At 40.6% G+C, this 13738-nt stretch overlaps 1 protein-coding gene and 1 non-coding gene across 2 annotated transcripts in view; both read left to right on the top strand.

Moving 5' to 3' along the window:
• Window positions 1-13738, top strand: part of LOC141055737 (HAUS augmin-like complex subunit 6) — an 83926-nt gene that overhangs the window by 34611 nt on the left and 35577 nt on the right. Inside the window, exons 8-11 of the mRNA XM_073552426.1 lie at window positions 704-900; window positions 1153-1282; window positions 1434-1533; window positions 11462-11555. Coding sequence (XP_073408527.1) covers window positions 704-900; window positions 1153-1282; window positions 1434-1533; window positions 11462-11555 — 521 coding nt within the window. The remainder of the gene's footprint in view (window positions 1-703; window positions 901-1152; window positions 1283-1433; window positions 1534-11461; window positions 11556-13738) is intronic.
• LOC141055779 (small Cajal body-specific RNA 8) lies at window positions 951-1081 on the top strand. Its single transcript, XR_012221532.1, has one exon.

Raw genomic sequence — 13738 nt, 5'->3', positions numbered from 1 at the left:
TATTATATAGGTAGGGCAGGATCTCCTCTTTGTAGTGCACGTTTCCTCACAGATTGCACGTTTCCTCACAGATTGCACAGCTCTCCTCTCCATATAATGGCTGCTGGTGGAGGAACAATGAGACCAGTTCTGTCCATCTGTCGCCAATGGAAAAGCAGTTTACTTGAGGTTTGTTGTTTGACAGGTCTGGTCACAGGCTCCTCCACTAGCAGCCATTGTATGGACAGGAGATCTGTGCAATCTGAGGAAGCCTGCACTAACAGGAGCAGGAGGAGAACCTGTCCTACCTATATAATAAGTGCCACATAAACATGTTCCCAAAACATCTGGTAAAATAAAGATAATGTGACCTACCCTGCTGGCTTATTCTGCAGCCTTCAATAATGCAGCGGCTATAGGATATCTGTGTTCTCTACAGGGTGGGCCATTTATATGTATACACCTGGGTGGGTCATTTATAAAGTTGGAATTCAAAATGTTCGCCATGGTCACCACCCATCTTGAAAAGCTTCCCCCTCCCATATACTAGTGTGCCACAAACAGGAAGTTGATATCACCAACCATTCCCATTTTATTTAGGTGTATCCATATAAATGGTCCACCCTGTAGTGTGGTGGCCTCTGGTTTATATAGCCCCTGACATGCAAATTTTTTTGAAGACTGACTTTACTATTTTAATTAAGTCCTTTTCTTGTGCACGCAGTTGGAATTGGAAAATGTGTATGAAGCTGGAAAAGTAAATTTTATCACAGTTATTCAATTACTGAATGAAGTCCTAAAGGTGGTTAAAGAAGAAAACGTCCACAATGGTGGCAAAGAATTCCAAGTAGTAGACCTCCAGTATCTCTTGGCAAAAGTGAAGTATGAAACTGAAATTCTTCAAAGAATAAAGCAAATGAGGTGAGGGGTTTTTTTTTTTTTCTTCTTTGAGATAAACAGAAGCCAAATATTGGGAGACTGATACACAAACAAAGTGTAAACTTGCCTTGTTTGTCACAGAATCTCCCTAAAATAACACTGCCTTTTGATGACCGGGATGAAATGAGAGAAATCGTAACGGACAGATACGGGGCAGACATGTTTTTGGGCTTAATTTTGGTAGTCCATGAACTCAATATTTTCTGATCTTGGTGTTCTTTTTAACTATTTTAGTCATAAAGTAAAAAGCGAGGACCTTGTGTCCATTGACAAATCAATTACCGATAAAGAAATTGAATGGGATAAGAAATGGGAGAGGTTTTTGGGCCAGTCACCATTCAGCCTCTCGAAGACATTGAATCCAGTAAGTGTGTGATGTTTTTTCTTTTTTAAAAGCATCTTTATTCATATAGTCTTTTTAAATGACCATGAATATATTTAAGAATACCATATACACTGCTTGGTGGAAAAGTCATACATTTTATAGGTAATCCTTTTTAAATATTCTTTCCCAGGGTCTTCAATTTCAGTCACCCCTGCCTCTATTTTCATTTGAACCTGCCACAGCGGAGGAGTTCATAAACAGTGCTTATAATCTGTTCCCATCTCTCCCAGGTGAGATTTATGTATGGCTTGCGTCTTGGCCGTCTTTTTTTCCTATTAAGGACTCGCCCTTCGGACCAGCAGCATGGTTGTGCCACTAATTCTAGTTGTGCCTTCTCCCAAGTTGCTTTCTGAGGTAGATTTGCCTTTACAGCATTAGAGGAGGACATTGGCACTGAAGCAAAATCCTGTGATGGCTGCGTTCTTTAGGGCCTGTCGCACTAAGCGATAACGCTAGCAATATCGCTATAACGTCACTGGTTTTTGTGACGTTATAGCGATATTGCTAGCGATATCGCTATGTCTGATACTTGCCTCCGACTGCTCCCCCTTCTGGTTATCGCTGATCGCACGAGAACGTCCTGGACCGTTTCTCGTCGTCAGCTTCCTGCTGGAGCTTCCAGCTGTGACGACGAGCAACGCGTGGACGCAGGTGGGAGGACGTCAGGTTCGCCTCGTCTGACAGGTAAGTAGCGACCCCTGCGATGTCGCTGGTGAGATTTGCCTGTGTGGCAGCTCACTAGTGACCACTTAGCGATGCACCAGCGATCCTGACCGCGTCATTTCGCGGGTCGGGATCGCTGGTACATCGCTAACTGTGACACTACCCTATCTCTAAAAGACCTGCTACCGCTTATTGCCTAAATTATGGCCACTTCTGCAGTAAAAGAAAAGTAAGCCCTATGTTCTTCAGAGGTCAGATTTTTTATTTTTTTAAATTCATTATTTTAGTTATATCATAAAGATACAATCATGTCTAGGGAACAATCAAAGTACATAACATCTTATGATCCGATATGTAGGATATAGTATAGGGAAGAAGGTGTGGGAGCTGGGAAAGGGTAGGGGGGAAAGGTAATAAGGTGAGTTAGCTAGGAGGGATGAATAGCTATCAACCATGTAGAAAAAAAAAAAAACAAAGCTAGGTACACATAGCAGAGCTAAGAACTACATCTACAAGTCATCAGAAGGCAATATGAGGGAGCCAAAGACACCTATGGAATCATGCTGAGTGAGGGTCATACCCAAGCTATGGAGATTACTAATATACCAAACCCAACCATGAAAGTAAGATCCTACTTTGGAGTTGCCTCTTGAAGCTTTTTCCATGGAGACAATATTTTGTTATAGATTTCATGGGAATGTGTTTCCCAACTGGAAAGTTCCTCCAGTCGGGAAATTTAATTTACCTTTAATGGTCCATTCTTGTAGAGTGGGAAGGAGACTCATCTCTCTAATGTATAGTTATTAGATGTTTTGCCGCACTAACAGTAATGTGAGGAGCCTATGTTTCAATGGTTTAAAACTTTTGGATGGGCAAGATAGCAGAGCTTCAGTAGCTCGTAGATTGGAATCAATAAGTTTTAGTGTTTTGAGATTAAGATTGATGCCGGACCAAAATTCTCTGACATCTCCAACACGTATTGGTGCCATATAAAATCATGTGGTGAAGTTTGATCGGAGTCATATGCTATCTAGTTAAAATCTTACAGGAGTTTTCCTAGAGTAGAATACATCTAGAAAAACCACAGGCATTGCGTAAGATTTTGGTAATTTGTTCTTCTGAGAAACTAACATTAAGATCTGATTCCCAGGAATATATGTAAGAAGGTTTAAACTTAAGAGGGGGAACACTAAGGTGAGCATACAGACAGGAGATAAGTTTTAATTTTGGACGGTAATTTATTCATGATATCTAGCCAGGACCAATTAGACTTAAAAGGATATTATTGTCTAAATTGGTATTGGGTCTGCCTAACATGTTGCAGATGAAGAAAATCTTTTGGATGAGCCAAGTCATCAACAGGCCACTAGTTATTCCCCAAAATCTTATTGTCATGGAAACTGGTCAATGTTTCTCTAGGTAATGCAGACCAGAGGTTGTATGGATCGTTAAAATCAGGATCTATTAGATATGGTATAGAGCCAATAGGTGTCAGTGTAGATGGGAAAGAGGCAGTCGGAAGCTCACTAATCGTTTAGTCTGAAGAGTAGTAGAGCGGATTCCATCTAACCTAAAGGTGTCAGGGGGATTCGGTTGAGACCATAGATATGGTATTCCTTTTGCCCCTAATAAAATCAAATCAATATCCTCCCGGTCTCCTCTTCGTAATTAAGAACTATTCTTGGCCATCTACTCAAATGTATAGCTTTATAATATAAGGATCTGGGACTCCTAAACCTCCTGAGGAAATCGTGTATGAAAGGAATTTGAAAGGCAATCTTGCTTTTTTTTTTTTTTTTTTCTGATTCCACAGGAATCTAGACATTAGACGTTTTAAAGTTTTGAAAAAAGTTTGGGGTATGTTTATGGGAATCCTATTCATAGTATATAAAATTATCGGCATAATATATGCTTTGAATATATTGACACATCCCATCCAAGAAAGTGAAGATTGGTCATAAGATTTCATTAATGTCTCTACTTTCTTCAAAAGCGGAGAATGGAGAAAAATTAGTTTGGAATAAATCTACGGGATTTTTGGTGATGTATACCCACAAATATTTTAATGCTTTTGTGGACCATATAAAGGGAGATAGCTCGCGAAGAGTAATTGTGAATTTGGCAGATTTATATTAAGTGCTTCTGATTTCGTGATATTGATTTTAAAGTTGGATATATGACCGAATTGGTTCAATATATTGAGGATAATTGGAAAAGCTGAAAGACGTTTGGTTGTAATAAAAAATCATCAGCGAAACCTAATGTTTTCAATTCCACCGTCCCAATCTTCACTCCTGTAATAGATTCCTCTTGTCTTGCCCTCTGAATTAGCGTCTCTATGGTCAGGATGAATAAAGGAGGAGACAAAGGGCACCCCTCTCTAGTGCCGTTGTTAATATTAAAGCTCTGAGTCAACGTGCCATTGACTCTCACCTTAGCAGTAGGCTGTGAGTACAGGGAAAGAACTGCAGAGGTAAACTGCGGAGGGAAGCCAAACTTATCCAATACTAATAATGACTCTATCAAAAGCCTTTTTGGCGTCAGTGGATAGAAGGGCCAACGGGATGCCATGGGCTTTAGCTAACATTATGGATTGGATCATTTTCATTGAATTTTCTCCCTTACCTGCCCTTCACAAACCAAGCCTGATCTGTATGAATTAGCTTTGGTATTACTTAATCTCGTCTCTAAAATTTTGGCCCATAGCTTTGTGCCGGCATTGAGTAAAGAAATCTGTCTATAACTGGCGCAGAGATTAGGATCCTTCCCATCTTTCGGGAAGACAGTAATAAAGGCCTCTAAGGACTGTTTAGGTAAAGAGTGACCATTTAAGTAAGAGTTGAACAGAGTTACTAGATATGGGAGCAAAGGATTAATACATTTTTTATAATACAAGATGGAGAGTCCATCTGGGCCTGGGGCTTTCCCATTGGGAATAGTCTGCAGGATATCTAATAATAATAATCTTTATTTTTATATAGCGCTAACATATTCCTCAGCGCTTTACAGTTTGCACACATTAGCATCGCTGTCCCCGATGGGGCTCACAATCTAAATTCCCTATTAGTATGTCTTTAGAATGTGGGAGGAAACCGGAGTACCCGGAGGAAACCCATGCAAACACGGGGAGAATATACAAACTCCTTGCAGATGTTGTCCTTGGTGGGATTCGAACCCAGGACTAACCAGCGCTAACCACTGAGCCACCGTGCCGCCCTATCTAGCACCTGTTGAGTAGTGACAGGGGCTATCAGCAAGGAATGGTCTTCTAGAGGGAGTTTAGGAAGGTTTAAAGGGTCTAGAAACCCGGCTAATCTTTAAGAAGCTATTGCTGGATCTAGAATGTCCCTAGGTGTTTCCAGATTATACAGCTTTTCATAAGTTTTAAACTCCCTGGCAATATCCACTGTTTCAGAGATCGCAGAACGATCAGTGGCATTAAGTTGCTTTGTGAATGACTTGTCATTACGTTTCCTTAATAATGAAGACATGATTTTACTGCCTATATTACCATGGGGATAACATTTTTGACAACTTCTCATATAAATCTTTGCCGACTGGACATTCAAAAGATCCTTCAAATATTGTCTGAGTTTAATCAATTCTTCCTCTGTTTGTCGCTAAAGATTTTTTATGCAGCGTTTCAAGAGTTTATCTGGCGGAGGATAAAAATAGTCTCTATCGACCTTTCCTCCTTTAAATGTGAAGCCAATGCTACAGATTCTCCTCTCATAACAGCCTTATGCGCCTACCACACCATGGGCAGTGATGGGCCTGAACGAGAATTCTCCTGAAAGAAAAACCTCGAGAGCTGGTTAGTTTAGAAATATGGGAACTAGAATCCAATAAAATCTCATTCAGCAAGCATCCATGAGCGAAGGGCCTTTTACACACAGCGATATCGCTAAAGCGTCACCGATTTTGTGACGCAGCAGCGATATCACTAGCGATATCGCTACATGTGACACTCGCCTCCGTCCGACCGGCTCTCCCCGCTGGTTATCGGTGATCGCGCGAGAACGTCCTGGGCCGTTTTCTCGTCGTCTGCTCCCTGCTTGTGCCGACAAGCGAGCCATGGACGCGTGCGGAAGAAGTCTTCATCGCCGTGTCTGCCAGGTAATTATCGACTGCTGCTGCATCGCTGGTGAGATCTGCCTGTTTGGCAGCTCACTAGCGACCATTTAGCAATGCACCAGCGATCCTGACGGGGTCGTATCGTCGCTGGTGCATCGCTAAATGTAACGGGGCCTTAAAGGGAGAGAGGTAATACTAATTTCTAAAAAAAAAAAAATCTGAGCGTGATGTGAAAGGCAGATAACATCAATTGTTGCCGATTTTACAAGTTGAAGGTGTGTTGATTGCGTCAGATTAGCTATTGTAGGGAGAAGAAAAAAAGTATAATCTTTGGTCGAGGGATTTAAAGTTCTCCATGGGTCTATTAAATTAAGTGATTGTAAGTTGTTTTCTCAGGGTTTTTGGGAAATAGAAGATTTACCAGATGAGGTGTCTATTAATGGGTTAAGTGAGACATTGAGATCTCTCCCACCACAAGAAAACCCTCAGTGAACAGGTGAGGAGTATGTAGGACTTTAACAAGCCAACTAATTTGGTTGGTATTGGGGGCATATAAATTACACAATGTAATTTTAGTATTGGCCAGTAGCCCTTTTTATCATGCAATAACTTCCAACCGGGCAGATATAATGTCACTCAACGTGAAACGTACATTCTTCTTAAAGGCAATACTCCCCTAGAAGCTGAAGAACCCGTACTATGGTACAGGGTCGGGAAGCGTGTTCTGGTCACATCAGGAACACGACCTCTCTTAAAATGCGTCTCTTGAAGGAATGCAATACTGGTGTTCTTAGAGTGTAACAACTTCATTATCTGGCTACACTTACTTGGGGAGCACATGCCCTTTATATTATATGAGGCTACTACTATAGCAACTGTTATGGTGTTATTAGCGATAGTTTAGAAGTAAAATGGGTTAAAATGACTCCACATGTGCACCTCACAGTTAGAACAAACGAAACAATGGGGATAACTGGGTAACAAATATTTACAGAAAACATCTGATCTGCGGTGGGGGGGGGGGGGGGTCGAAGCATCCTCCAAAAGCAGATGGGACAGTCCATTATGCATCAAATTATAACAAACCTAGAACAATTTCCTTAAAAATGAAGTGGGTAACTCCCACCAAAGAACTGAGATGTGTGGTCCACACCTCATTAATGAATAGACACTAAACCATAACTTTCCAGAAAAAGAAAATTTGAATACAGGATACTCATTGCTAGGCTATAAAATGAAAAATGAGCAATGAGTGAGATTGATGACTCAAGGAGGGTGTTTCTTTTTTGCGCCAAGTTTCCCTTGTTTAGGGGAGGAATACCTCTTCCCAGGTCCTTCCAGCGAAGGGAATAGTGGAGGGGGAGTACGCAGGTCCATGTTGAGGGGCAGCCAAGAGGAGACCTCCACAGAATGGATGTTGAAAGTTTCCCAAACTTTAGAAAGGTCATCTGGAGATCGGACAATGACCTGTTTTCCTCCATCATGTATTGCCAGTCCAAAAGGAAATAGTCACTTGTTTAAAATTTTGTTTGATCGAAGCACATCTAAAAGAGGTTTCAGTTTCCGGCGTTTAGCGAGAGTCTATGTTGCCATATCTTGGTACAATTGGATGGCAGTGCCTTCGTATGTGATAGTTTTGCAATCGCGAGCAGCGGATAGGACAGCTGAGGTATCTAAAAAATTTAGTAAGCCACAAATTACATCTCTCGGAGGGGTCTGAAGACCTTGGTTTAGGTCTAAGCGATCTGTGGTCCCTCTCTAAAATTTGTTCACTTGTCTCCTGCGGTAATATCATTGTAAATATCTCTTTAGTCGCTTTTTCAAGTATATCTGCTGACACGCTCTCAGGAATACCTTTAATTCTGACATTTTTCCTGCGACTCTTGATCTTCTATAGTAAGAGATTCATTATTCAGCTGGGTTTGGTGAAAAAACAGTTGATCTTTTAAGTTATTTGAGTGGTTTATTAGTGAAGCCTGTGTATTTTCCAAAGACTCCACTCTGTTGCCAATTTGTTGTAGGTTAGGCCTGTTTCACACATCAGTTTTTTTGGTCAGTCAAAATCCGCTAAAATGGCGGATAACGGATCTGTGCCTGTACTGACCACAACTTTTGGCACCGGACTGTGATTTTAACGGATCCGTCAAAGGAAGAATTTTAAAGGAACCGCTGCCTGGGGAAAGAGAGAATTTTTCAGCCGCCAGAATAGATTTTAGGGTCAAATTTGCGGCTGAGTGAAGTCTTTCGGGCATGCGCAGTGAGAAATGCGGATCCGGCCACCCGAAAAAACGTTGCATGGTCCGTTCGGGCATGTCGGCGGACGTCAAAATGTTTGCGGATCCGCAAAAACACGGATGGCCATCCGTTGGATCCGTCAAGATCCGCCGGTAATGCAGCTCAATGGGGAAAAAAAAACGGATCCGCCAAGAAAAATGTCGTATCCGTTTTTTTTGCAAAACGGTTGATTTTGACTGACTGGACACAAACGGATGTGTGAAACAGGCCTTAGCACGCATGCCTATTTCGGTGACCAAGGCTTCATTGCATTGCTTGTGCCAAAGACTTTTTAAGGAAAGGTCTAGTCTGAGTCTGACTGTAGGTGTTCACTACCAGAGGCCTTGTCACTTGAGTCAGTCATCTATAGGTTCATCTGTAGCCGGATTTGATTGAGAAATTTTAGGAGGGACACGGATTGTTGATGCTCTGCGTTTAAAATATACATAGTTAAATCACATGCTTGCACTTTATTTCCATCTGTGCGCTGAGAGGATATTTTAGGGTGATTAATTACCAAATTCCAATAGAATTTTTGCTAGTGAGTCAAAGCACTAAAACTGAAGAGCGCTACCGGGGAAAATACTGATGTAATCTTAAAAGATTAAATGAGACTAATTTGCAGAAGTCCAAAGTTTACTTAATATGAGATCCCGGCTAATGAGGCAAGGAGGGGTTAACTAGGTGTTGAAGAGTAAAGTCCCCATCACACACAGTGAGATCGCTAGCGAGATCGCTGATGAGTCACAATTTTTGTGACGCAACAGCGATCTCGCCAGCGATCTCGCTGTGTGTGACCTGTATCAGCGACCAGCCCTCCTGCCGGGTATCGCTGATTGTGCTCGAATGCCCTGGACATTTTTTTGATCGTTGGTTTCCCGCTGGCCAGCACGCATCGCTGCGTGTGGCAGCGGGAGACCATCGATCAGTGAGCTGGAGCTGGTATCCAAGGTAAACCGCAAGTAACTAAGCGCGCACGTCGCTTAGTTACCCGCTGTGTACTTTGGATACCAGCGTGCTTGCGCTGGGAGCTGGTATCCAAGGTAAACAGCGGGTTTCTAAGTGCCGTACGGCCATCATAACCCCTATGGACGTACCGTCTTTTGACAGCGTGGGAACCGCATCTGACCGGTGGGGATGATTTCCCCGCCAATCAGAAGTGGTGGTTGCTGCGCTGTCATGTGCATGGCAGCACGGCAAACGCTGGAAGAGGGGGGTAGTCTTATACTCTGAGTATATCCCAAACTGTATATTATAACTATAAAAGTTGGGGGGTCGTCTTATACGCCTGAAAATACGGGGTATATATGTGTTTGTGTGTATGTTAATATAATTTTATTATTTTACAGTTGCATGAAACTGTTTGCCCATTCCTGATTTCCTATTCTTTGGTATGTTTGTCACACTTAAATGTTTCAGATCACCAAACGAATTTGGATGTTAGATAACACAAGTAAACACGGTCTTTAGAGAAAAAAATTCAAACCTACAGGGACCTGTGTGAAAATGTTATTGCCCCCTAAACCTAATAACTGGTAATGAGTCTTTTTTACAGCGGAGGAATTTTGGCCCACTCATCTTTGCAGAATTTGTAGTAATTCAGCCACATTGGATAGTTTCCGAACATCTACCTTTTTTTATGGTCATGCTACAGCGTGTCAATCTGATTGGAGTAGTCATAGTTCTGACCTTTAAAGTCTTAATTTTGTTTTTCTTAAGCCATTCAGAGGTGAACTTGCTGGTGTTTTTTGGATCATTGTCCTACTGTATAACCCAAGTGCGCTTCATTTTGGGGTCATGAAGAGATGGCCGCACATTCTCCTTCAATAATAGGGCATTGCCAAATCATGTGTATAAAGTCTGCATCCAATGAGTGACATCTCAAACACATTCCGATGATTGGAATCGGCCCATCCTGAATAGTCGGGTCGGGGTCAGATATGATTGATTTATAATATATAATTTTATCATTCTGTTATATTGATAGACGGAGACACCCCGATCGGAGATTCCAGAATTTCTCCCCATTCTCCCTGTACATCGGGGATGAGCCTCTCCCACTTCCCTTTAACCGAGTTTATGGCAGATTCTGCCCCTACCGATAGCATATATGTGTACAAAGTGGAGATAAGACCCTGGGGACCTTGCGATATAAGGATGCCTATCAAGGGCAGAGACGATATAGCTTTGTTTATCCCCATATTTCTCATGTGTGATTGAAAGGCCAACCTCATTTGTAGATAGCGGAAAAATTGGCATCTTGGAATGTTACATTTGACCTGTAATTGTTCAAAAGACACCAAGATTCCATGATCATGCAAATCGCCTACCGAGGAAACATCGTGTTGAATCCAGAACTCGGCAGACGGGTGTTCAAGCAATGCCGGAAAGTAACCATTTCAGCCACCATGTCTCCAAATCCAATTACTCTCTTAATCTGCCTCCACACTGATCGTGCCAGGCGAAGCAGGGGCAACAAACGGACATTTATTTTTTTTCCAATTCTAGGAAACCCAGTAGACAGCTAACTCTTGCAGCATGGAGTAAGTGGCTTTCAGAGTTAGGGAGGTGATCATCAGGCATCAACTTGCATATGGCTTTGGCCTGTCCAGCCAGATAATACAGAAAAAAGTCTGGTAGCACCACCACCACCATATTTTACTGTTGGTATGAAGTTCCTTTTCTGAAATGCTGTTACTTATACGCCAGATGTTATTGGGCATATACCATCCAAAAAGCTCAACTTTTGTGTTGACAATCCCTTTTTTCACACACAGCCCTGTAGGTTTGGATTTCTTTTCCCGTTAATAATAAAGACCCTAATTGAAAACTTTAATCTGCATTTTGTGTTTTTACTTGTCATCTTTTGCCTAATATTTAACTTTGATATGAAACGTTTAAATATGGCAAACATGCAAAAAAATTAAAAATCAAGAAGGGGGCAAACACTTTCACACAACTGTGTGTATGTGACTGTGCGTGTGTTTTATATTATGTTTTTCTACAACCTGTTGGCTTATCTGCAATATAAATTTACAGGTACAGAAGCAAAATATCACTTTTGAGACTCAATTTTTATATACTGGGCCAAATTAAGTCTATTGCCTGCACTTACGCATTTATCTTTCTGTACTTTTGTATTGTTAGAATACTCAAGCAATGATTCTAGCTTTAGGAACAGAGAACCCGATGATTCCTTAATGAATTTTATGGATCCTCCATTGGTCACACCTACTGGAAGGCAAGTGTTTCATATTACAAAGTCATTATATGGAAAGGAACACAGGAGGTATCCTCCAGTTTTATAAACAGCATTAATGTGAACGATTTCAACTTGGCCTTTACACATTTTTGGAATAAAAATTCAGTGAATTTTCTAGATGTCACATTAACAGCAGGTCTAGATGAAAATGATAATAAAAAAATCTTTATTAGCCCCTACCGCAAAAGCACTGCCAAAAATACATTACTGGCAGCTGATTCTTGCCATCCTCAACATGTGATAAAAAACATCCCCATAGGAGAGCTTATAAGGTATAAACGAAATTCGACTGATCCAAAAACATATAAAAATGCACAGGAATTAGTCAATATGAGACTAAAAAATAGAGGATATCCAAATTGGATGTTAGAGAGCAACCAAAATAGTCAAGGATATTGATAGAAAGGATTTAATAATAAATAAAAAAAAAAACAATTTCCAAATAATAAAAAAAAAATTTTCTCTACTCCATATAGTCTTCAGTATAACAACATAGTCTCTATTATAAAGAAATATATTCCAGTGTTAAGCCAGGATCCAAAACTAAAACAAATTATTGCAGAAAACCAAATTACTTATGTAGCAAAAAAAGCACCCACTTTGCAGGATAAACTATCGCCGAGTCTGTATTTGAATTCCTCGCTGGAAACCAGTGACACCTGGCTGAAATTAAAGGGGTTTTTTAAATGTGGAAATAAGAGATGTACTTGTCAATATGCACATAAAATCAACAAATTTTCCTCATTCCATAGCAACAAAGAATATCCTATTAACAGTTTTTTGAACTGTAATTCCACCTACGTATATTTGATTGACTGTACATCATGTTGTAAACAGTATATAGGTTGCACAACGGGAAAACTGAGGAAAAGAATTAGAAGACACATTTCTGATGCTATTAACCCCTCCAGCTTCAATCCATCAGCGGTCTCCAGGCATTTTTCACAATATCATTCTGGCAATTTTGATAGCTTCAGGTTTAAAGCAATAGAGTTAAGCCCCCGTTACACACTGCGATATCGCTAGCAATATCGCTGTAAAGTCACCGATTTTGTGACGTTGCAGCGATATTGCTAGCGATATCGCTGCATGTGATACTTACCTCCGACCGGCTCCCCCGCTGGTTATCGCTGATCGCGCGAGAAGCTGCTGGATCATTCCTCGTCGGCCACTTCCTGCGGCGCTTCCTGCTGTGACGACAAGCGACGTGTGGACGCGGGAGGAGGACGTCAGGATCGCCTCGTCTGACAGTTAAGTAGCGATCCCCGTCCCCAGCGATGTCGCTGGTGAGATCTTCCTGTGAGGCAGCTCACTAGCGACCACCTAGCGATGCACCAGCGATCCTGACCGCGTCATATCGCTGGTCGGGATCGCTGGTGCATTGCTAGGTGTAATGGTACCCTTAGTAACACGGTCTACCAGAGGGGGCGATAGAAAACGTAAACTACTTAACAGAGAATCTGCTTGGATTTTTACTTTGGAAACTAGGATGCCAATTGGCTTAAACAATAGACAAGATCTAATTAGAATTTATTAAAAATCCTAAAATTATGATTCTTATGTTAATTATTACAACATGCTCTGTCCTAAGTTTATAATTATACTTTTTTGAGCAAAATTTATATTATAGAAGTATTGTGGAGGATAACATGAGAATAAAATCTGTGTATGTATGTATATATATATATATATATATATATATATATATATATATATATATATATATATATATATATATATATATATATATATATATATTCTGTTATATCATGTATTGTAAAATATATGGAAAAATTACTGCTAGCGTATTAGCTTTTGTTAGGGTTAACACTTGTTTTTAAATAGTTAATCTTATAGGTGGATGCCCACAAGTGTGATCTATTAACGCTTAATCAACTATAGCACCACCTATCTTAGGATCTTTTCCTTCTTATATCCCAGAAAAATAGCAATGTGTATTATGGCAATGATAAAGGTCTAGCCGAAACGCCTCTTGCCGTGCGCTTTACAGCAGTAATTTTTCCTATTTCTGCCTATATCTATAATATGCTGCTATGGATAAATATTTTTAATCTACGTTTGAAATAAAGAAAAAGATTTTTTAAGTACTTCAAACTTGGCTCACTGGATTTATCTCCTTTTCCATATTACAAAGTATCCTT

Source organism: Dendrobates tinctorius, unplaced genomic scaffold (genome assembly GCF_039654945.1).
Source record: "Dendrobates tinctorius isolate UK_male_01 unplaced genomic scaffold, ASM3965494v1 ptg000191l, whole genome shotgun sequence".
Classification (NCBI taxonomy): domain Eukaryota; kingdom Metazoa; phylum Chordata; class Amphibia; order Anura; family Dendrobatidae; genus Dendrobates; species Dendrobates tinctorius.
The sequence above is the reverse complement of the archived record's forward strand: the minus strand, read 5'-3'. Positions and strand labels throughout refer to the sequence as shown.